Raw genomic sequence first — 24949 nt, 5'->3', positions numbered from 1 at the left:
TAAGCAGTTTTGTGCCTTGTGAGACTTGACTTCCATTATCTCAGCCATATAATGGACTGTTCTAGGGTAGTGGAAAAGGGGATGAGAGTTTTTCTAAGGCAGTTAGAGGAAGGCAGAAGGACTGCACGTTTCTCTTTGTAGGTGGTGGTTCATATCTATTAGCCATTTTGAGCTGGGGTCTAATTTAGTGGAGCTAAAGTGGAAAAATCCTGGTCCTACAGGAAAATCTTTTGTGGTTCCTTCACACAGCTTGGACTGTAGGGCAGAGAGCACTGTGGATTTGTGTTGTTTTATCCAGGAAACTGTGCTGACTCAGATCTTCGAGGCAGTTGCTGTGATTCTCAGCCTGCATGCTGCATTGACGATTCCATGCCCTGTGGGTCTGCTAAGATTAGGTTACCTTCCTGCCAACTCGGTGATGTGAACAGAGCCAGCAGTCAAAGGATTTCCCAGCTTGTTGCATCAAAGATGACAAGAGGTGGATCCAACATGCTCACTCAAGGAATGGGACTGTGATTCCCAGGGACTGCTGGTGCCAAGCTGCAAACTGGTTAGCTGGTTTCCTACAGTGTTTCTGTGCCCTTGAACGCCTTGCTGCTGTGTTACACAGGAACTAGCTGACCCCTTGTGATGTGAGGGTGCTACAGTGCCAACCATGCTGATGAATACATTGCTGAGATTACAAGGCAGGTCTGAGTTTCAGTCAAATGCTTGTGTTAATTTGAAAGGAAGCAGTGTAGCTGGTTCCAGGAAGGATCTTGCAGTGACCTTTATGGTTTTCCAGCACATGTACAAATAAGACCTCTTGCCCCTCAGAGGGATGTGATGGAAGGCCTGACCTCACATGATGGCTTTTGTTGGGTTTTGTAACGTACAGACTTGGCTCACCCATCTTCAAAGTTTTACGTTTGGAGTAGTCTCTGTCAAAAGCTAACTCTTAAGCTCAGTGGCACAAATGAGGTAACACCAGTACATCGTGTATGCAGCCTTACTGATTGAGCCATATCAAGATTCTGGGGCTGCAAAGCCAAAATGTCAGTGCAGGCTCAGGTGAAAGTGTCTGGTAGTGGTGGGGGATGTCTCCAGAATTTAAGAGCATTTCAATTTGTGCTGTCTTGCTGATTGCTCGCTTTTCAGGCTGCAGTGTTTCTGGTCCACATCTGAGATGCGGATTGATTATGGGAATTATACAGGAGGATGGGAGATTTCTTTCAACTAATGGCAGGATGGGGCTGGATTTTACAGTTTGTGTCTTGGCCTGAGTTTTGGAGGTGAAAGTATGGTATTTCCTACTTAAAGCAGAAATTTTATTCACTTACTTAGACAAGGGCTAAATTATGGCATTGGTCTCTTCAAAACATTTTCTAAAAGCTGCTTAAGTCATAGAGTAGCTGGAGCTACGCTTCCAAGACATGTAACAAGTTTATCAAGAAAACCCAAGCACCAATCTAGCAAACTTTTATTGTCTCAGTAAGTTGAATTAGGTCAGAAAGTGTCTGGTGATCAGGAGGACGAGTTCCAGGAACAGTGTGTATTTGCGTTCTGGGGGAAAGGGGGATCACTAGGCTGTTCCCTTACTCTGGGAGCGTGTGGCGGTGTCAGTTCCGCTGAAATCACAGCCAGAGCACTTGAAGGATTTGCATTTCATCCCCAAATGTGCAGTGCATAAGTTACTGATGAACAGTTACTTATATTGCTTTAAACAGGCTGTGTTTGCACACTTTTTTACAGCACCATGTTTGGAGTGGTATTAGTGCATGTTAGTTGTGACCAGTTAAGTTGGCCACAAGCTCTGGGTCTCAGTGGTTGGGACAGGAAGCCACAATCGTTGCTGCAGCTGATCATGTAGACCGCATCTCATAGTGCAGTGTCTTGTCATTTTTTAGGCGTTTGCTGATAGTGGTCAGAGCTGGCTGCATGGGCTGCTGTACTGGGGAAAGCTAACTGGTTTTGCTGTCCATATTTTTGACCATGTAATCTGAAATTCCTCTAGGCAGGTCTAGACAATGCAAAGTAAAAATACCAGTGGCAGCTCTGTACTGGTACTCCAGCAGTTGTTAGGTCTGGCAAATGACTTCTCTTTTGTGCCTTGATTTTTTTCTGTATCTTGAATAACAGTCTGTCACTGCTTCACAGAAGGGCTGAGAGCTGTTACATGCCCTGCATTTAACCACCTTCTCAACCTGTCAGTTAAATTTTGGAAAACTTTAAAATGTCTCCTCAATATGTTTTGGAAAGTAAGCCAAGCTATTTTACATGCTTTCTATATATGTGAACCAGAGAACTTCAGGGTTTTAAGAGCATATAATTGCATTTTGAATTTTTAAGGTCTCATTTTGAGTGTAGTCTGTGTATTCCATTGCTTTTGTAGTCTCTGATCTTTTTGCATTTAAAAACATTGATTAGAATATAACACCTTAAGAACCTGTTACTACATTTCTTTTACCAATACCTGCATTCACCTGTTTTCATGGGTTTCCTATTTCTGATAATGCTTTTCCATTTTGCTGAGAAAAGTCAAAACTGCTATTAAAAAGGGAATTCCTGTCACCAGTGATGCTCTTTGGGGCTCCCCACCCCTTCCAGACTCAAACTCAAGGCAGTGAGAAGCCCTGTAGCAAGGCTCCAGCAAGTCTTTTTGACTCAGCTTTTCTAAAGCATTGCAAATGTTTCTTTTGAAAGGCTATTTAATAGGATAAATATACCCAAGCTCCCCATTCCTCTGCAGTTACTCATGATGTAAAACTGTCTTGCCAGGGATTGGGTTACCGCCCTGAGCTGTCTCCCTGTATGTGAGCTGGAGTTGCATTTAGTCCCGGAGGTTGGGGCGAGAAGACTTAATTGAACCTAATGAGATTTTTTTAAAGTTTGGATTCACAGATTTTGCAAAGAGGCTGCTCAGATGAGCCTGCAAGCTCAGGGTTCAGTTCTGGAGATGCAATTCCCCTTGTTCATTTAAAGGACAGCAAAAATCAAGGATTTGAATTCAGCATCTTAAGGTATTAAAAAAGGGCTGAAGAATGAAGAATGGTTGTCATTCTCCAAATGAGGGGTCTGCAATTTGTCTTATGCTGAGTGAGACATGATTATCACGTAAAGTTCATGTCTTCATTCAGACCTGCCCTTACGGCTGCGTAGCTTTTTATTTCCATTTGCCAATCTTCTGCTGCCTAAACCAGGAAAACCTGTAGCAGTTCTAGTTATTTGGGTAAACAGGGGTGTGGGGAAGAACAGGAGAGATGCAGATACCTGTGCAGCAGCATTAGTGGAAATACTGTAATTTGTGCTCAGACATCACATCCTGATTACCCAGTGTGATGTGTCTGGGTTGTCAGGGACACGTGGTAGTAGGGATGCTGAGGGAGATGGAACTCTATGACTGAACGTGTTGGCTCTGTGTGGTGGCTGGATGAAGAATCCTGTCTCCAGTATCACTCATTTTCCAGATGTCCCATGCAAGGAGCAGAGCTACAGGCAATGTGTGGTTCGATAGATGTGCAGATGCGGCTTTCAGCTGTTGAAAATAACAGCCTCTTATCTGAGGCATTTGAAGTATCTTGTCGCAGTTATGCTTCCATTTCCTCCCCAGCAGTAGATGAGAGAGAGAAGAAAATTTGACGGTTATCCTTTTGATCTACTTACTATATTGATAATGCTTCTGATTTGCTGTGTCAGCATGGGTTAATAGCTCAGTTGTTAAGAGAGATGAACTGCGTATGGAAATCTGAGGTAGTTTTCTCTCTTCTGGCACTAATGCCATCACCTTTGCACTGTGTTGTGTATCTCTAGCACAGGCTGGAGTTAAGCTGGACATAGTAGTAGGCAGCTTCTCCTTAACAGAGGAATGCAAATTTATATTTATCTAAATTGCCTCACTTAAAAATAAATAAATATCCTAGACTGCTTATGAGTAGTGGAAAACTATTTATTACTTGAGGAAAAATTAGCATTAAAAAGCTGCTTGATGCCAGTTGGCAAATGTGAATTTGTTGATGCCTTGTCACATAGGTTTTTTCAGAACTAGTTCATGATCTGTTCTGCTTCACTGTCCCACCTTATCCCAGGAGCATTTTTGAGATACACAGAAGGCACAAGAAGAAGGGAGTGAACAAAGTATGTTCTGATATGCATGGGAAGATACATGTAAATATTTATATATTTTTCCTATTCGTAACTTCACTCTATTTAAGGGGACTAAGTGCAGCTCAGATTTATAGAAAAGGAGGTTGATGTGTGCATCAGTACAAAGGGGCCCCTGTGTTATCCTTTCCTGTTCTGTACCTCAGAGCTGCATTGTGCTGCCTTGGCTGGTGTTACTGCTCTTTATCAGACAAACCTGGGATGAAGAATGTGCCCCTGCAGCTGCATATGAGGCCGTTTCGGCTGGAGGATACTGCATTTGCAGGACAGCGAGTGCTGACATGCAGTGATGGTGAAGGAGCCTAAGTCGGAGCCCCTGGAATGCATGAACTGTTTCTCGGCCTGACAGAGGTGTGGGCTGGTGAGATAGCGCAGGAATGTGCAGTATATAACCTGGGAGATGATTGCCTTTTTCAGTGCACCTTGAACTGGTAAATGGGACTTACCCTAAGGTATTGTACTGCTCTTTCATCTTGCTGATTTTCGTGGTAAAAGGGCTTTTTTTCTGAGTGGTTCAATGCGTTGGACGTCAGCTTGAGTGTTCTTGTCCCAGCCTGTCTAAATGACTAGCTGAACTTTGGTAGATGCTGGGAACTAGCTTGAAGCAATGCACTTGGTGTTAAGGGCCACTTGTACGTGTCTAATGTATATGCAGAGCTGTGTGTGTGATTTGAAGACCAAAATCCAAACAAAGGGTGTCATAGTTAATGTTTTTTGGCAAAAGGGAGGGAAGAGAGAGAGAGGCAAAGTAAAGCGGCTGGACCTTCAGATGTTGTGGAGTGCTCTGTAGCAGCAAAGGTATCACATGTGGTACCATTCTTTAACTGCCCCTCCTCCGCAGGAAAATCTGTGTAGAAAAGCCACTTGAAGGCAAACACAAATGTTCTCCCATACTGGGGAGGATGTGGTTTGAGTATCTTTCTGGCCTGAATGTTACTTCAATTGAGTGTGTAGTTTTTGGGTTGCCCAGTGGAGGGAGGAGGACTCTGTCATTCTGTGCCTCTGTCTCATGTTGGCATGCAGCTTTACCAGGAGCTTGGCCAAGTTACCTGAGCCTGTAGAGTACCCAGGCATGCATGTGTTGAGATGCACCGTGCTGCATTGGACAGTGAGTTAGGGTTTTATTAGCTGTGTGACTGCACCAGCATATGATAATAAGCAGGATTCTCTGGACTGGTGGTGTTCCAGCAAGTATCGCTCACTCTTCCACGTCCCACTGAGCAGCATGCTGTTAATAGAGTGGAAAATACAAATTTCTGTGTGCATCACCCATGTCTGTAGGTACCTTGAGCCCTACTGAGCCTTTGGAAGTGAGTTTGTGATTCTGCTCCATGCATGTGTCTGTGAGTTGAGATTTTGTCTGTGGGTTGTGTTAGGAGCTTCTTGTAGGGTGAGAGTGGAAGGAGGGGTGATCAGTCTTGTGGAGGAGCAGTGGCTTAAAGATCTAGTATAATCCTGTCTGGTTTAGTTTATTGGTACAAAATGGTTATATCTGTCCTCTAGAGATAAATGAATCTCTGATCTTCTAACCTGGGGAGCTTCTGCTTCCTAGAGCTGTGTCTATAGTATGTTAGAGAGTATTTGAGGCAGCAGTAAAACTGGCGTGGTCAGTGTGTGTGGTTGTTCCCACAGATAGTCCGAGATGCTGCAGTGTGTGCTGGTGTGTAGATGCATGTCTCCGTGGGGAGGTGCAGCACACGTGGCACCCGCAGAAAGTTTCTGTGTGCCTAAAACGGGGACAGGTTCCTGACTTTGTGGGGATGAACAAGTGAGGTGAAGTTCCTGCCAAGTTAGCTGTCCCTGGCGGGTTTCATCTTTCTGTCCATGTAAGGATGTCGTGGTGCCCTCTGATGGTGGGTGCTTGTGTGATCTGATCCGCATCAGTGTGTCAGGATGATCCTGCCAACTGCTTCCTGTGGGTTGGGGTGGGCTAACTGGTTCATTTACATCTCCTGCAGCAGTGTCCCTCAGGAGTTGTCTTGGGAAGGAATGCTTCATTATCCAAAAAATCAATCGAACCTTTAATATTTCTATATAAGTATTTATTTAATGTTCTATTTAGGGAGCGGTCACTGTAGTGAATTCAATCCTGTAACGTGAGGCACAGCATTTCTCAAAGCACAGCATCTTTGTTAACAGTTAATCAGGCTACAGCTGCCTGGTCCCTTTTGTGAAAGAGTGTGAGTGATGTATCCCTTCTTTCCCCCCATCTTTTAGCTCAGCGTCTTCTGGTACTGTTAAAAAGTTGCGTAAATCCTGAGTGCGCAGCACTTTTGGGACCTCTTGGGAGGAGGTGCTGCACGGAAACCAAAACGTTAATCCCTTTGGTTAGGTTTTGATTAATTGTCTTCAGTCAGTTCTGGACTGCAAAACTCCTCAGGCTGACCTCCAAGGGAGCTGGCAGCCGCTTCCCTCTCACAGGGTGAAGCCCCACAAGGTGGGGTGGACTGAGCAGGCACCACTGCTCTTGCCCTGCACTGCTCGGGGAAGTTCTGCTGCCGTTGTTGGACCCTTTGAATGGGGTGCAACTTCCCAGTCTGGCAAAACTTCAGGGAACTGTAGTTGCTGGTGGGATTGGGTCAGAGAACAGTTTGTGTGGCTGGAAGCTGCAACGGGGATGGACGCAGATAGGGAAGACCTTCCCTCTGGCTGTGAGCTTGGAGGGAGTGACTGGGTCGTGAGAAAGGGTGGACCCTGGCTTTGCAGAACATGGGGGTGAGCAAGCACAAGGAGGGGTCCTTTGCCACCCTAAACTGGTGTGTGAGTGCCTGGCCTGCTCCCGGCTTGCTCCTTTTCCTGCCCCACCGGGTAGGGTGGTGCCTTCATGCAGCTGCTTCGATATCAGTTGTAAAGTTGAAGTGCAGTTTGAGTAACCGAGTGATTTCTCTCCAGCCCTTTCTCCTCCCTCTGCTTCCCGTTCCTCAGCTCTGCCTTGTTTGCTCAAGTCAGGAAGGGGGAGGGTATGGGGGAAGTTAATCATTAAACTGTAATGTCTCCTCCTTAACTCCTTCATAACCTGGGGGTAGAGTGCTCCTGCTACTTCCAGACCCCTCTTCTCTTGCAGACTTGTAAAAATAAACCAGTAAATCTAGCTGAACTCACTTCTGTGCTGTTAATAAAAATCAGTGGGGTTCTGTCCAGTGGTTCATTCAGCAGACTGCTGAGCAGAGGAGGCAAATTTTGTGGCGAGATGGTTACATCTGCCTGTCCTGCAGTGAGGGCTGGGGGTGGAGCGTGGTAAAATGGTTTGGGTCCTGTCTGCGGGGTTGGAGGAGCCCGACACCCTCATGGGATTTTCGCTTCCTGGTGGAGTTTGATTTGCCTTTGTCATTGGTGGGGAGAAGCAAAAACCACACCTTCTCGGATAGCACTTCTCGTGGAGGTTGTGTGCACGAAACCTCCAGTCATAGGACCTGTCTGGTTGAAAGAATCACAGCTCTTCAGCAGTTCCCTTGAGGTATGTGCCATTCACCCTGGAATCCACCAGCTGTTCTTTTGCTTAAAAAGATTAAGTTAATTTTTCCCCAGCTGCGGAAAGCTTGTATCCCTTTGGAGAATCTGCTTCTGGGGTATTTTGGCTCCTCTAGGAAGATGCTTGTGGCTTAAACAATGTGGAGCATTTTTCTGATGAAATGGAAGGTGTATAGAATTAATTTAACACAGTCTTTAATTTGCTAATGACTGTATTCTGTTCTCTGAGGGCAGGACTGCTGCTTCTCTTTTGTGATGCTTTGTTTTGTGGAAGAGAGTGAATATAAAAAGCACGTTCCTCATCTTGTAATGCAATAGTACTGTCCTCCATTTGACCCTTTAATACATTTTCTTGAAGGGTTGCTAAGTGCATTGGCTGATGTGGCCTGGCCTGCTCAGGAAGTGGCTTTGAGCTGTCCTCGTAGAGCTGGTAGGCAGCCATGAGGGCAAGCAGTTGCTCAGTTGCTATTCTTGGTGCCACCTGGTAACTTCAGCTCCTTGTGACTCAGATGGAGGGTACTGCAGGATGGCTACACTCAGGCTGAGCCCTCACACCCCAAACCTGAGTATCAGGTACCTGCTGTGTGTGGGAGGAGAAAGACAGATCCAATAACTGAAACTGCCTGAAGACAGTCAGGTCTGCGTGGAAGGGAGGGAGATCCAGGAGGTTTCGGAGAGCCTCCTCTCATAATTCTGCCCAAGTTGTGTTACTGTTGTCTGGCTGAATTCCACATCTCCAAAGGGACCTGCCAGGTATGTTCTGATGCTCTTTACAGCGGAGAGCGCTGATGTCCCTAGTGAACCAGATCCTCTCTTAATAGCCTTAAAGAGGTGTGCACTAGAGCTTGCTGCCCCGGTGGAAAGCTGGGCACTCGGCCAGTGAGGCTTTCTTTAGAAAGTGAGTACAGTGCAGACTTGCAGTCGCTCACTGGAGTTTCCCCCACCAGGGACTGCAGTGGGCTCCGCAGGGTGGGTTTACAGGACGGAAGGTCCAACACGTCAGGTTTTGCCTGTGAGTCACTGCAGAGGATTGGGGATGGGCAGAGGATAGTTTGCAGGGAGGAATCCAGAAATGTGGGAATGCCTTTTCATGCTCCGTCTCTGAGGAAGAGCATTTTTCCTGCTTTAAGATTTCTGAGAGGTGCTAACTGTGTGACGTGGGTTCCTCTGCCTGGCATGAGTGACGGTGTTTCTAGCTGATGGAAGTTTTTCTTCTCTTCAGGAATTTGTGAGCAGTCTCCACCCAGCAAGTTGAGAATTGTTTCCAGGAGAAGAAATTTCATTTACCTGGCAGCCTCTGGAAACTAGTTAACTATTTGTGTGATGTGCTGAGGGGGATTTTTGTTAGGAAAACTGAAAGGCATACTCCTGCTGCACTGATGGACTAATTTGAAAGTTTCATGCTTCTTCCCTACCTTAGACTCTGGAGAAAACCCCTCCTGCGATCTTGTTTCCTGCAGAAAGCACTGCCTGCGGCCACAGTAAATGATTCTGTGATGATGTGGAGCCTGTAATTAGTCTGTGTCAATATCCTGTTGCGAGTTGATCTCTGGGCAGGTTTCTCCTACATTGCTCTGGTGCAGGGTGCAATGAGACAACGGATCCCTGTTGTTGGGTGGTTTTCCAGTTAAGACAAAAATCTGAGACTGACATTGTTTTTCTGGCTGCTTTATTACCTCTTGGCGTTTTCTTTGTACGAGAAGTTTGATTAACCTGTTCAGTCCTGGGCTGCAGTAATGTTTTTCAGGGCATTTAGTATAGACGAAGTCTTCCCAAAGACCACCTGATACAGGTATCCTGAATGAGACAAAAGAAAAAGCTGTAGTCCAGAATTTTACCACTTTGTTTTTGTTTTCCTTGCTTTCCTGCAGATGCCTTACTGGCAGACCTGGAATCCACCACCTCACATATCTCCAAACGACCAGTGTTTCTAACGGAGGAAACGCCTTACTCCTATCCAACTGGAAACCACACATATCAGGAGATTGCTGTGCCACCTCCAGTGCCTCCGCCACCTTCCAATGAGGCCCTGAATGGCACTGTGATTGACCCCTTAGACCAGTGGCAACCCAACGTATCCAGATACATCCACCAGCAGGTAAGTGAATGTGTGTGGATGGGGAGGGTGCTTGCTTGTTTTGTTGGTGTGCAGTATCTCGCAAAGTAGATGAGAGGAGGGAACAGCGAGAAGCGAGGATGAATTTGGCTATGAACAGAGTGGGGAAATGGACAGAGGTGTGGATTTTTAATAGAACTAACTAGTTGGAGCAAAAAATAATTTGAAACCCATTGTCATTGTTCCGAGAAAATGGTAGTATGATGAGACTAGTGTTAGTCATCTGTCTTGTAGCCTGTGGAAATCAGACTGGGGGTTTCCAGCACAGATCTGCGACTCATAGGCAAATCTGAAGCAAGTGGAGAACAGTTCTTCCTTGTGTAGCTCATCTGATGGAGGCTGGTTTGGCTATATAGCAGAGTGTGGGGTTTTTTTTTTCTTCTTCTGCAGGGCTTTGCTCTGCACTATCCATGTGTGGGGCTGCAGTGCAGTAGTGTACATTTGCTTTGTATTCTGTTTCCAATACAAATCTCATTTCCACAGCCTCAGTCCCAGTCTCCTATATACAGCTGTAGTGCCAAAAGCTCCAGTGCCTCTGTTCCTAGAGACGGGCTCAGCTCTCCTTCTCCCCGTGCCAGTGAAGAGGAACACGTCTACAGGTATCTTGTCCCTGTTAAGAGAGAAGCCTGGCTCACAACTTGAGCCTGCTGTTGCTCGTGCTGCCTTCTATAAGGGGAAACAAACAGTGCTCCCTGAGTATGTTATGTTGCCTTGTGTAGTTTTTGATTACCTCTTTGTAAGAGGCCACTGTAACTTTCATACTCATTTCAAACATTGACCTGGCCCTTTGGTTTGCTCCAGCTGCAGAAGAGGTTAAGACCCATCAGACAGAGCAGGATCTGGATTGTGTTGTGAAGGATACAATCCAGAGACAAGTATGACAAATCCATCCCCCTGTTAAGCAGTACAAAAGTTCTTTAGGAGGTGGGTGGCCTTTGGGTCAGTTATCCTGGGGGATTCAGTTACCTGAGGCCTAGCGGGATGTGCAGTGACATGAATTTTCAAGTAAATTAGAACTTCTTAAAACTCTTAATCTCAGTAGTGGATTGATAGTTAGATAACTAGTTTATACTCACAAAGACAGCTGCTTTTACACTGAGAGGTTGGAGTAGCGGCCTGTACAGTATAGACAAGAACTTTCTGCTGATGTGGGGGTGAGTGAGGAAGAGGCTGTCAGAACTTCATCTGTGATGGCCCTCTACAGTGCACTCTGTCCTGGGTACCTTTTTACTGTGTGGAGACTGGTGTTTCTCTGGTGTTGTGTTGTAACCATGCCTAGCTCTTTCTGCTGAGCAGGAAGCTGCTTTCAACCAGAACTAATTCTGGGTAGAGGCAGGCATATCCAGAGGTGGGCCAATGGAGGCAGTAATTGCAATTTTTTCGGATGGCTGCATGCAGTTATACAAAATAGAGGTAATTACAGCTGTAAGTCCTCCTGTACCAAGGGCCTGGTGTGAATTGTGACTTGCGTGCTTGGGTTGGGATGAAGTATGCCCTCCTCAGATTGCATTTTGGATTTTCTGTTGTGGTTTTTTTTTTTTTTTTTTTTTTTTGCTGTTGGTTTGAAGAGAGAGATAATAACTGCCCTTATGGAATTGTGTAATTGTCACAGGTGTTCCAGTGTCAGAGTCCTAAAGCCTGTTACATACTAACTTCCTGAGCTTAACGTAATAGTATGCACAAGACAGAGGTTCCCATTTTGGAAAGTATCTTCTTGATAAAATAAGAACGTCTAGAGCATTAGAAGTTACTTTTTTATATGTAAAACTAGAAGAAAATAATTGCCTTGTCATTGATGATGGGAAGACTGTAATTACCATAAAAAATCACTGCATTGGTGCTAAGTCTTGCTTTGAAACAGTTTGCAGTTGTATGTAGTAAATGGGAACACCTGTATAGGATAAGCAATTATTGCAGGCAGTGTTTTATACACACTTGTGCACAGGTAAACGTCTTTCAAGCCTTGCTTATTTAACACAGCAGAAAATAGTTTCAAATTACTTAAAAATTAGAGTTCCCCAAATTAAAGGTTTGAGGACTTGAAAAAGAGACCTTGAGTGCTGCAAGAGGCTACCACAATATAACCTGCTGCTTTTGACTTCTTGTTGATACCTTGAGGTTTGTAATTTGCCTCTTTCTCCAGTCTGTGTTAGCCGTGCATTCCCTTGCTTCAGGGAGGAGGTTTCTGCTGCTTGGTGTGATGTCAGCAGAAACAAGTCATTTTCCTGTATGCAAGCTAATGGTTCTGGGCTGTTCTGTGCATCTTGGATCTGCAGATGGTTAACTCTTTGCTACAGGGCTGTGCAGCACGTGGTTGTAAAATCTGAGGCCCCACCCATCAATTCTATTTCTTTGTAACTGACAACTGAAGATGTGGCTAAGCAGTGGATGTGTTGTAGTCATTTCACAAAGCACACATCTTCTTTCCTCCAGAACTAAAAGCATCAGCTTGAAAAGAATACATGTGTAAACTTTGTGAACCTATTGTAAGTTTCTCTCCATCCTTCTGCTGTATATAGACGAAGTTTCACACTACCCTTTTATCTTTAGTTTCCCAAACAAGCAGAAGTCTGCAGAACCATCTCCTACAATGACTAGCTCCTCTCTGGGCAGCAACCTCTCAGAATTGGACAGACTTCTTCTGGAACTGAATGCTGTTCAACATAATCCCACAAGTGGCTTTCCAGCAGGTAAGGTATAGCAAGATATTTGGTATGAGTGGATAGTGTGATTCTTAAAATGATAATCTGCTTTTTCCTTCCAACATCCTTACTGAGGGGAGACCCTTCCAGCCCCTGATCGAAGATTGATTTGGTGTAGGTGGGATCTGTTGAGGTCTGTGGTGTACCACCCGCTCAAAGAGAGGCCAGCTTCAAAACTGGCTCTAACTAAAGTTCCAAAGTTAGATGAGGTTGCTCAGGCCCTTGTGCTCTTAAGTTCTGATTAGCCTCAAAGATGGATGCTCCACAAGATTTCTGGACAATTTGTTGCTCTTGCCTGTGATTTTGTTGCTCTTGCCTGTGATTAGCATGTATGTATGGACCTAGGAGTCTGAATGGCTGTTTTCTGCTCCTCTTTCTTAAGATGAAGCCAGCAGAAGCCCATCACTGCCCAGCATGACTGGACCTCACTATGTTGTCCCAGAGAGCAGCAGCAGCTCTGTGGGAGGGAAGGCTGCACGCCCTACAAAAGAAAAGCCAAAGCGAAATGGTGCACGTGGGATTGAAGATGTGCGTCCCAGCGTGGAGAGCCTGCTGGATGAGCTGGAGAGCTCTGTGCCAAGTCCAGTGTGAGTAGTGGTTTGGTGGCTGCTGGCTTGAGTGGCGTGGGACAGGCTCTTGTGGCAATAGTGACTGTAGTGTAGGGGCAGATGCTGCAGGAGTGATGGAAGATGGGCTTTGTCTAAAGGGTCAGAAGTCAAGCAGGCACATGAAGATGCTGGTGCTTTTTTATCTACTCCTGTGTGGAAAAATACATGTTATATTATGAGAGGTGAATTGTTCAAACTCAGATTTATAGCTGATCACAAATACCCACTGTCTGACAAAATGAATTTTTGGTCATTGTCCATTAATGGATGGCGCGCGTGTGTGTACATACTCGTGTTAGACTTGGCAGAGAGACAGGGGTCTGTGTGTTGTGGAAGCTGGGTCTGGGGAAGGGCTGGCCAGGGTGGGCAGCGCTGATGAAACTTGTCATTGTGTGCTTGCCTGGTGGAGCAGTGGGACTTTGGGTCTAGGAGTGCTCTCCCAGGCTTAAATGCACTCTTTTTTTCTTTTCCTCCCACCCTCCCCACCCCCCACCTTTTCAGCCCTGCAATCACTGTGAGCCAAGGCGAGGTGAGCAGCCCCCAGCGAGTCACCGCCAGTCAGCAGCAGACCCGTATATCTGCTTCTTCAGCTACGCGAGAACTGGATGAGCTGATGGCATCTCTCTCTGACTTCAAGGTACCCTGTTAGGACAGTGCTTCGTCTTGTCCCTCCCCACCCCCAGACTCTTGCCTGTTAGCCACATCTGCTGACCTTGTTTGGTCTCCAGAATGCCCTCTTCACCTCCCAGACTTGCTCTGAGAAACTTCCCGTGGTGGTATTTGTGCTTTCAGAGTGCTGCTGCAGGTGTTCTCGACTGCTATAAATTCTTGTTGCTGGGAGGGTAAGGTGGTTCTGGGGTCTGTTTTTCCTTTGGTTCTGCAATTTGTCTGTTTGCCAAAGATAACGAGCTTAATTACTGCTCAGTAAGAGGTGAATTATTTTGCTGTACTACAGCATAACAAAAAGTAGGAGAGCATGGGACACCAGTCTGCTTACTGAAAGAGACCAGGCTCTTCTCTTTGGAGTGCATTTTTACCCTGATGTGCATTCCCTGAGGAGGATCTTCCAGACATCTGTGGTGTAAGCACTGAAGCCTTTGCATCAGGCAGCTGGAGACTTCATAGAGTTCCGTCTTAAAACAGTCTCTCTTAGTCACTTCAAAATGGGATTAAAGTCTGAGCTTCTTGTGCGGGCAGAAAATGGCAAATACTATTCAGAATTTTGTTTAAAAATCGAACTGTTGTATTGGATGAGAACTGATATTTCAGTTGCAAGTAGCACATAAAAATCCAATTACAGGGTAAGCTCAGGAGTAACTTGCCCACAGTCATCTTGATATGTGAAGCACTTGGCGTATGTACTTGGATAACGTGTTCTTTATTCACATAGGTCTGTTATCATTCTTGCATTAGATGATTAACTATGCAGCTTATTTTCATGACACTTCAGTTACCTATAATAGTAGCAAAATGAGAAATATTTTTTTCTTACTTTCTACTTTCATCTGCTTTGCTTATAGCCTTACTGAATTAGTCACTTAAATTTGTTCTGAGAGAGGTGTAGAAAGCAAATATCTAATACATTCTCCTTGTTATCGCTGTTGGGTTTGCTTTTCTTACATATACATGAAGTCTGCTTTCTAATCCTAAGAAAGTCCCTAACTCTGGTTTTTCCTCATACGGAAAATTCCGATGCTTGGTGTTTCTTGTCTGTGCTGAACTCTTACTTCCTCCTACCATGACTTTAGGTGGGACAGCTAATGCTGAGGAATGTTTTGTGAGGAGAGGTAGACAGGCCATTCAGTTACAGCTTTGCTGTTTGTTGTTCTCTCTGTTCTACCATTCCTGTGAGTGTTTTTGATGTGTGCGCTGGGTTTTGTGAAGCTCATTACAATACCTGGAGTTTTGACCAAGTGCATGAGTTCAGAACCCAGCAGTGAGCATGCATGCTCTGTGGGACTTTGCTTGCCTTGCACTTGCTGGAATTGAATTCAGGCTGCCATTTCTGGCACATGTACTGCATGTTGTGAGAATCTAGGAGTTACTGTTTTCTCTAGACTTACTGTAGTGTGTATTTAGTCAATTGCAAATACTGGGAGCGTAGTGTTGCCTTCTTTTCTCTGTATTAGTCTTAGAGCAGAGTGCAGGATATGCACAAGTGTCTGTTCAGTCTGGCTGAAAAACTGCACTGTTGTGAAGCTGGAAAGAGTTCCCACCTGCACTGCTGGCGTACCCTGCCTTGCTCCTTCCACGTGCTGGGGGAGCTTGAGCACTATGGCTTCATGCCCCTGCTGCTTTTACCAGGGCTCAGAAAACAAGTTTGGGTGTGGTTTGGCTATGGCCTTTGCTCCTAGGTGAGCTCTTGGCAATCAAGAATGATGTTGCCCAGCACATGTTTTCGTTGCAAGATACAAGGAGCGGATGTGTTTAAGTGCAGGTGTTCAGATGCTTTGCAATCTTGAGAAAAGGCCTTAGAATCTTTGTGCAACTCCAATAAAACCTGCATGACAGAGACTATCTGCATTCTGTAATACTGTCCACCTTCCTGGCTTAGTTTCTGGTTGAGCTCTGAGAGTGAACATGCAGCAAGATCTTGAGATTTGGGCTTTATGAACACAGCGTTAGTATTTTTGTGAGGCGTTGAACTCGTTTGTGTATAAACATTCTTCCTGAAGCACAAAGAACATGGTTTCTGTGATTGTTTTCCTTTTGTTAATATTGTCACTGACATTTTCAACTTTTTTAATGGTTACTTTCCTTTTTCCTGTCCCCCAGGTTGCTTCATTTTCCCTTCGGTCCTTTTTGTTCTTACCTCCTCTATTTGTGCCAAATAGTGGTGTTAGCTTGTCTGTAAAAATGTGTTTCTAGTCTCTACCGGTGGCAGGATATAAGGGAGAGAAGTGGAGACTTTGCGAAGGTGCATAAAAGGTTCGGGTACCAGACCTGCATGTGGTTGCAAAAAATAGGACAGAAAAACCAAGTTATGATGTGTAATTAGTTGGAGTTGGTAGTTGGTACTACTAGAAGTGTACTAGAAGTTGCAGTAGATGGGGGAGTGGAGGTACTGATACTTGATTTTTTCATGGAGCCCAGAGTAAAAGGTGCTATTACAGACTGATACATTACCCTTTTATCATCTTTTGCTCGCTTTAATGAGTTGCTCGTTCTTTTTGCTTACAGAATCCATTTGATTTTGGTTATCTAGCTCATCAGTCAGTGGACACTGAAATTACTTAATGCACTTGTTTTTTCCAACCTCTGCCATTTCTGTGTAATACAATACCTGCTTACTGCATAGCTAAATGTTTGTATTTAACTATTCTGTTACTGTTGAGTGTTTAATCATGGCTCTTATTTTGGAGCTAGTATGCTTTCAGTATGCTGGAAATACTTGCTTTTGAATGAAATGTTAGTCGTGCTTTGAAAATGTCTGACTTCATTTTAGGGAGTCAGGAAACTAAGTGTGAACCACATCATAAAACCAGGTTACTTTTACAGGTGCGTCCAGCTTAGGCAAAATACGAGGGGGGGCAATATTGGGAAATGCCCTCATTTTTACTATTGGATGTACTTGCTAGTTCTTTTCCTCTCTGTTGTAACTGTGGGTCTTGCTGTGCTAGTCAAGGGGAGGAGCAATCTGTAAAGAATTGTGGTCCCCTATTGCTCTTTCCTTTTTGAACATGGTCTCCCTGCAGGACTACTGTTGTGACTTCACAAATGTGTGACTGCTTGCCAGCTCCTGATCCTTTGGGATGGTAGCAGCTTAGGTCAGCTGAAGGTATATATTTCTTCCATCTGCTGGCAGATTTAGTGCACGTTCTGGTTAATTTTATGCTTTTGTTCATAAGTACCTCTAAAAGGTAAGTAGAGACTGAGATGCCATACATGGGCTTAAGAAGTTATGTGCCCAGCTACTTTGGAGCATAAACATCTAGCTTCTTGAAGCTTGTTTGGAAAATGTGACTAAGAATCAGAGCAGGTTTTGATAGTTCTTGGTTTTGGAAATCCCTTGTGGATATGATTTTAAAAACGAGAGGGCTCAGCATTGGTCTTAAGCTGACCTGCTGTGCAAACTTGTCCAAGCCACTGTTCTGATTTTCCCTTTTTAAGAAAAAGGAGTAATGCCAGTTTGCCTCCTAGAGTTTAGCCAGGAACCACTGAAAATGGGGAAGAGAGGACCCATGATCTTTTGTTTTCAAAAGACCGGGTAAGTCAAGGAGAACTAAAATCTCTGTATCAGTTGCTCTTGTTAGTGTATTTTGGATCAAAATGAATATTGATTTTATTACAGTGTAAATGTGGAGGCTTTGGCTTAAGGGGAAGAGGCTAATCTAGCCACCTAAGCAATGCTTACAGGGGCATGGAGTGACTGACAGACTTGTATAGCTTCAGTGTGTCATGCCCAAGGTGAGATTAGTGATGTGAATACAACAAAGCCTGTGTCATCTGTTCTTGCTGTGAATGCCCTGAAGCTTTGTTTTTGTTGCCATGAACTCAGTCAACTGGAGCATTTTATTAGTGTATCAAGAAGAAAATGTCATGCTTTGTTCTATTCATTGATTGCTTTTTTCAGCTTTGAAGTGTAAAATTTACATTCCTGACTGAGTGAGGTAACGTGACCTTTACTCACAGTCTAGACATTCCTGCGTTGGTAGCTGGCTTCCCAGTGGCCATTGCATGCCCCATCATGGCTGCAGATGAACACATCAGCTATCACTTAGGAGGGCATAGGAAAATAATCTCAGTGGCTGTAGAACTTCATCTCCTATAATCTCATATGAGTAGCTGCACAATGTCATACTGGTTCTGCTCTTTGATATCTCGTTTTCCTTCCTCTTGGAAGTAAGGCATTGGATCAGCGTGACTCTTGGAATTGGAGGTCATGATTGTTATAATGCTTAATTCTTTGTTTTTTTTTCTTCCCCTTACCTCTGTCTTTATCTTTTTATCTCCTTATTCCTTCTGTCTCCTTTTTGCAGACTAGTTCCACTATGTCTCTGATTTCTGACCCTTCCCTAGAACCTCTTCCCAGTTCAGCAAATGCAGACTCCAGCAACACTCCTCACAGTTTCACAGTGCTGTCCTGTTCCAAACACCCTTCTGCAAGTCAGAGTGGGGGCTCTGCAGTGCCAGGATCTGCCCCCTCAGCAGTCCTGTGCACTGAGGAAGGCAGTAACACTGCAGTTCTGCCTACTTCAGGCCATTCTGCTGCTCCTCCATGTGTGCCCTGTTTGCCACAAACAGCCCCTGTGCCCCCACCACGGGTCTCTTCTGGTTATGCTACTCATAGGGAGCAGATGACCTCTGCAAGCTTGAGTCGGCTGAGCAGGAAGCCTGACTCTTCTAGAAATGCTCCCCAGGCTGTGCCGTCTTCCAGTTTGGAACTTCTGTGTAGATCTGCTAATGTAGAGGCACAAGGCCTGGAGTACGATTTAGCAAAAGAGACTGAGAAGAAGGAGCAGAGAACTGACCCCAGAATCTCAAGTGTACCAATTTCCAGTGCTTTAAATGGTCAGGGGAAGGGGCAGATACCTAAAGAGCTGGATCAACAGGGAGCATTCAGGGACCATTCAGCCTTTCCTTCCCAGGGCAGAAGTACAGAAACAGCTTTAGATGAGCTGTGGGCCCTGGAGCTGCCTGCACAAGTGCCAGAGGTACATGCAAAGAATGACAGTGTTTTGAATCCTGTGTATGAACCTTCTGTTGTTGCCCTGGATCGGTGGGATGTCTTCCCAGACACTAAAAACCAGTTGGGCTTTGTAGTGGAGCAAGGACAGGAGCTAAAAGCTGGAGTACTGCATGAAACCAAGGTAGATGGCTGTCCTGATCTGATCAAGAAGAGGCAGGGCAGAGAGAGAATTCCTAGGAAGGCAGGTACTGCTGACATGAACAAAGCCAGAGAAGAGCAGGAAAACGAGCAGTTCAGAAGCTCTGCAGTCACTCTGGAATCTCCTGAGAACATTTGGAAACCTGAATGGGACCTGCCATGCATCTCTAAACCACCCATTGAGAGGATTTCTGCATCAGGCCAGGCAGGCGCTGAATGAATGGAGGAGTAGGATGAGTCCTAGCTAAGACTGTTCTGACAGCATACTAACATTTTCTGTGTGGTGTCAGTGTGCCTGGCTCACCCACACTAACAGCATGCAGCTCTGAGCAATGTTACTGACAGCTGCATGTCACAGAGGTTTGAAATCCTCTGCTTTATCTTGTGGTCTCTTCTGCATGTCAGTTAGCAGCACGGAGCATGGCAGTTTGTAGGGACTTCCCTGTGAAATGGACTTTTGTTCCCTAACTGGGGTAAGGCTCAGTCCGCAGAGGGCCTCTGAAAAGTTAAAATGACTGTTTTGTTCCACCGAGGATGTTCCTGACTTGGGATGGCAGCTCCCCTCCTGTGCTCACCTTTTTAGGTCTCGTTACTGGAGCTGTTAGTGTTCCTTCCAGTGCTAGAAGGACATTTTGTGCACCAGATGTCTCTGACCCAGCATCTTATGCCTGTAAAGGGCAAATGCAGAGAGGCTGCTCTGTGTCCTTGCGATGCTGAGGTTTCTTTAATGCTCAGTGGAGTGGTCATGCTGCACCTCCTATCTTGGCTTCCTGCTGGTTAATCTTTCCCTTCCTTTTCTAGATAGTTATTTTTGGCTGCTGTGATTATCCTTACGGGGTTTTTCCTTGCACTGAGTCACTGTTCTGGGCTGTGCCAAGAGGAGTTTTGGCATTGTGGAATAAATGTCATCACTCTTCCTGTTTGCAGTTGTCACTAATGGCTTGTGTTTGTGCTCTTGCATCTTGGGGCTTGCTCTGACATTGCTCTTCTCTGCTGATATTATTACCTTTGTCATTTAGATTAAATCTTTAATCAAGAGGACAAAAGAGACAGCGAATGTGCATCCAATGTATCGTGACCTCTCTCCAAGGCGTAAACTAGGTCCTGGCGTATTGCACAAGACTGAGTCTCAAGGTCGCTTGACTGGAGAGCTGCAGGACAGACTGGGCATCGCTAAACAGGAACAGGAAGAATGGAAAAACCAGGGTGACTGGCTGACAGAGGGGGTCGTTAACACTTCCAGACCCCCAGGGGAAGAGCAGAACAGTGGACAGCAAGTAGAGAAGGTAGAAGGCAGGGACATGCTGGGAAATTCCAGCATGTCCCTCTGCCCAGATAGCATTGTGTGAAGGTGCACATTAAGTTTCTGAGTGACCTAAGCAACATGAAATGAAGAACTAACGCTTTCTGCTCACCCTTGTGTGGCCTGAAAAGGGAACTGGCATGTGGGTCCCTAGTTCTTGGTGTTTAAGAATCGGCGTGGGATCTGAGGGTGCTGGTGCTGGTGTCTGTCTGGGCATCAGCTACTACCACGTGTCAAATGTCCACATGGGGCTTATTTTTAAAACCACACTGGGAAGCCTGTCAGAGGCATGCTTTGTTTTCCCCAGTGCTGTACCTGTGCAGGAAGTTCTGGGTATAAGATGGTGCTCTTCCTTGAGCTACACAGGGAAACATGTTTTCTAGTTCCCCTTCTCTTTCTGGCTGCTTTTTACTCTTAGATTAACGTACTGGTAAGAATAAACCTTCCTGTTGCAGGAAGTGCTTGTGGGTTCCTCTTTGGATTTATTCACCTTTCTTGTTCCTCCATGTCTTTCTAGGTGTTTTTTCCTCCAGAATCCCCACTTCCCCCAAGGAGGACGGTCTCTGTTCCAGCCTCTCCCCCGCTCCAGCCTTCCAAAGAAGCTGCAAAGACAGTCCCTGCTAATGCTGCTCCCTCTCATGTCTCTGGCCCTGCACCTTTCCTTCCGGTCCCACCTCAGCCTTCCCATGTGCCATCTACCCCAGCCTCTAGTCTAGTCTCCTCCTCTTCCTTCAGCTTGCCTCCCCAGCCTCCTTTCCAGTGGGAAACTTCTGATGATGATTATCATGAGCTTTCTGTTGTGGGCACCTCTCCTTCTGAAGGTCCTAGGCATTCCTGTTCTCCTCAGACCTGGACCCCTAGCACCAAGACAGTTGTTTCTGTTGGCTGTCAGACTGAAGATGAAGCTTTCTTCCCACAGATGCAGGCAGGCTTCTCTCTTCTGGTTTGCTTTTTTAGCCATGTTTTTCAGTCCAGCTACTGCTCCCAACTTGATAGCTCAGTAGATAGAATGTTCAGGTGAAGGCTGGTACTGAACTGCTAGGTAGGAGAGAGGAGTCATTGGCAACATCTAATCCCAGCTGCTGCCTGTCTGGCACTGCAGAGTACATGTCTGTGCAGTAACCTGTTGGGGGGTGTGTGGTTCCTGTCTGTCCTGATGATCACTTTGTGCAGCAGGGACTCGATTTCCCTCTGAGATGAAGAAGCTAACTCTGAAACACAGGCTGTACTTGGAGTGGGGGGAGTAAAAGATGGAAAAGTCTTGATACTGGAAGGAGCAAGGACAGCTGTCCACAGGGCGAGTGGATTTTGGGGGGGAGATGACATGATCAAGAGCTGTGTTCTGCATCTCCCTGCTACAATCAGGGAAGAGCTGTAGCCCTAGGATGGTGAGAAGTCTTAATGTATGAGAGCAGTGCAGTGGTGTGCAATGTTACGTGTACGTAATGACTCTCAAGCAGTGAACAAGGAAACACCTCTGCATCTTGAACTGTTGTACTTTTCAGGTGACCTCTGCTTCTCCCCTCATCTACAGTGCCAATCTGATGGCTGCTCATGCACCCCTGGGCCCCCCTGCCCCTGAGAAGGCAGGACCTCCTTTCTGTTTTCTCAGCATGGTGTGCTCTTCTGGTTGATGAGTGTGCTGCAGATGCTGCTGGGATCTGCTCCTAAAGCTCCCAGTGCCGTGAATGTAGATCATGTCCTGTAGTGCATGGTTTGCTGCTCATAGAGCTCCTCACTGGACTTGAGTGATGGCAGATCTCATGGGTGAAGGGTGGGAATTTGAAGAGCCTTTGCATGATGAATTTATGTGGCTGCTGTGCTGAGTGTCCCTTGTAAACAGCAGGCACTGTGTGCAGGAGGTGGGAGCAAAGCTCTTTCAGGTAGGGACTCATCTGTGGGCTCTCAAGAAGGCTTGATTTTAGAATTTGTACTTTTAGAAATTGTAGTGGGCACAGGTGGGTGTGCCTGTACTGACATTAGCTGTGGCTTGCAGGAGTATGTGGTCCCTACAGGCAAGGGTGAAGTGCTCTGTTGCTACATGTCGAATTAATCTCATCTCCTTTCTGTCCAGATGGTATTTATCCTTCATGTGTGGCATGTGTGCCTGCCCTTGCCTGGTAGCCACAAGCCCCTGGTTAAAGTGAGAGAAGATACAATTCTTTTGACATGGTGCAGGTGCAGCCTTTTTCCTGCTGCTGTGCTGTGCAGGAAGCCCTGGCTTTGTCCTGGGACTCTGGCCTGGCTTGGTATGCAAAGCTCTGTTGTTTCTCTCTGTGAGAAGTCTCTTTGCAATGATGTGCTTTGGAGACAGTCACCGTAACGCTTTGGTAGCAAGTAACTGCTGTGTGGCAGAGGGTTTGTTTTAGGCTCGGGACATGGGGGTGTGATGAGGCTGCTCTGTGCTGCTGGACTCGGAGAGGCTGGCCTGGCCGCTCGTTATGGGCTGGCTGGGAGGCGAGAGGAAGGGAAAAGCTGTGCCTTGGCTTCCCTTGGGAGTCATGCTGCATGCAAGGCAAGGCTGATGAGTGTCTGTATGTGTGAGTGTAAAAAAGCTAAAATTATGGATGTCATGAGAATTTTTATGCAAACAAGTAGAAACCAGGGTTTGTCATTGAGTAAACTAGTCGACTGCAAGTACAGCCAGCTGCAGGATGGGGAATAGAGCTCCTCCTGTGGCTGGAAGGGCAGGTTCTGCCAGGGCTCTGAAGCACTTCAGCGTGTCCCTGCTCTCCTGGCCGGGCTGGCAGCAGGCTGGTGGGTTGTTATGAAGTGTAGATTTTATGTCCGTTTTAATCTATCCCCTTAGTAAGAGAAAACATGAGCTCCATACCAACATCTTGGGGAGGGACTTCTTTGGGTCTCTAAACCTGACAGTAGCTATAGCAGTGCGAAGTCAGCTAAAGTGCTCTGTGTTTGATTATTGTGGTTTGTCTGCAACAGGGGCTGTGTGGCCAAAGAGAACATACGCTTTGTTCTCTCGTAACACAGGGTTACGAACCTAAAAACGTTTCTCCCCCTCCTCTGTGAAGCCTTTCCAAGCTGTGTGTACAGTGGTAGTGTTTCAGAAACAGCCTCTGAGAAAAGTATTTTAGTCCTCTTCCCCCCACCTCCATGCGTTTCCAGCGGTCTGACAATAGACGTGGCAGTCTCTGTTGCAGTCCTGTCTGCTAGGTCTCTGCTGTGGATGCACTGCCCTCTCTGTAGGTAAACAGCAGGCAACTTGAAAAGGGAGTTATTTTCTTCCTGCTTCCACTTGCTTAGCTCAGGCGTGGGATGAGAGCCACCTGATGGGGGCCGAGGAGACATGACAGAAAGATCTGCAGAAGGTGGTGCAAAAGGAGGGAGAGGAAAGGAGATAGCTCTAACTGAAGGGGAAACGAGATGAGGAAGGGGGGGGGAATCTCTGTCACAGAGCAGAGAGTGACAACTGAGAGAGAGCAACAGCATAGGAACAGAGAGAGGTCAAGGGGAAGGGCCCCTCTGGATGGTGCCTCTGCTTTGTCAGCTGGCCAGGAACTGATGAGGTAAAGGGTGATATTTGGCAGAGGCTTAAAGAGCACTGTACTGCCTGGGACGTGCTGGTGACTGCTGCTGTATACGCAGTGGAGGAAAATCAAATCATCAGTTCACAGCTCTGCTGTTATACATCCCAGGGTCTCTGCATGTCTCTGCATGGGCAGAATACATGTGTGTGCTTGATCTTGGCTCTCACTGGCTTCTGCAGAGAGCGTAGCTGTCTCCTAGCAATCTCCTGTCTGTCTCTGCAAAGGAGCCACTGGCGACAACAGCAGGCATTTATCTTGTGAGCGCAGCACACTCACCTTACGGTCTTTGTTTTCTTTTCCCTGCAGTTCATGGCGCAGGGGAAAGCCGGGAGCAGCTCCCCTCCATCCACAGCCTCCAAGCCTGGCAGTCAGCTGGACACCATGCTGGGAAGTCTCCAGTCTGACCTGAACAAACTGGGTGTAGCTACGGTTGCCAAAGGTGTCTGTGGGGCCTGCAAGAAGCCTATCGCTGGGCAGGTGAGTTGAAGGTGCTGTCACATTGCTGAATCTTGGGCTGCAGCTGGGAGTAATGGGGAGGGCTGTTTCGTGAGGCTGAAGAGACTGGAGATGCTGGAGAAACTGAAGTACTCTATTTATCCACTGGCTAGGTACGCTGTAAGCTCCTCCAGTGACCTCTACCCTGCCCTTGAGGGACTGCCCTCTCCTGAGATGATAGGTAATTCAGTTTTCATGCTACCCCAGTCCAGGGCTCACTTAAGTAGTAGAACTTGTCATTCTTGCTGACCTCCAGCTGGTAACTTGTCATGTGGTCTAGGGGAGAGGGAGATAGAGTTGTCCTTCATAATTTATCTTCCCAACAGGTAGTTACAGCCATGGGGAAAACCTGGCACCCTGAGCACTTCGTCTGCACCCACTGCCAGGAGGAGATTGGGTCACGTAACTTCTTTGAGCGGGATGGTCAGCCCTACTGCGAGAAGGACTATCACAACCTCTTCTCTCCTCGCTGCTACTACTGCAACGGGCCGATCCTTGATGTGAGTTCCTTGGCGGGTTTAAGGGTGCTGGCAAGGCGCTGCAGGTCTGGGTGTTTAAAAACTCCACCCATGTGTTCTGGGTGGAAGATTTTGTTTGGGGGCTTATATTTTCCCTTTCCCCTGGCTCTGAAAGGGAAACAACTTGGCCCAGTCAAATTCTTACACTAGTGAGAGGAGTTAGTCCTCCTTACCTTCGCTGAAGTTCCTTCAGAACCCCACATGGCTCCATCATTCCAGTA

General features: G+C 46.3%; 1 protein-coding gene across 2 annotated transcripts in view; it reads left to right on the top strand.

Moving 5' to 3' along the window:
* PXN (paxillin) overlaps positions 1–24949 on the top strand; it is a 45620-nt gene that overhangs the window by 16047 nt on the left and 4624 nt on the right. The window contains exons 1-8 of one of the 2 annotated variants that reach the window (XM_037401218.1): positions 7519–7597; positions 9483–9709; positions 10211–10326; positions 12278–12417; positions 12812–13016; positions 13539–13674; positions 24022–24192; positions 24537–24710. In XM_037401218.1, the coding sequence (XP_037257115.1) occupies positions 12318–12417; positions 12812–13016; positions 13539–13674; positions 24022–24192; positions 24537–24710 (786 nt within the window). In that variant the 5' untranslated portion in view covers positions 7519–7597; positions 9483–9709; positions 10211–10326; positions 12278–12317. Of the gene's footprint in view, positions 1–7518; positions 7598–9482; positions 9710–10210; positions 10327–12277; positions 12418–12811; positions 13017–13538; positions 13675–24021; positions 24193–24536; positions 24711–24949 lie in introns of those variants that run through there. The other variant, XM_037401120.1, reaches the window with a different exon arrangement.

The sequence above is a fragment of the Falco rusticolus genome, chromosome 1 (genome assembly GCF_015220075.1).
Source record: "Falco rusticolus isolate bFalRus1 chromosome 1, bFalRus1.pri, whole genome shotgun sequence".
Lineage (NCBI taxonomy): Eukaryota > Metazoa > Chordata > Aves > Falconiformes > Falconidae > Falco > Falco rusticolus.
This window is presented reverse-complemented; position numbering and strand designations above follow the sequence as displayed.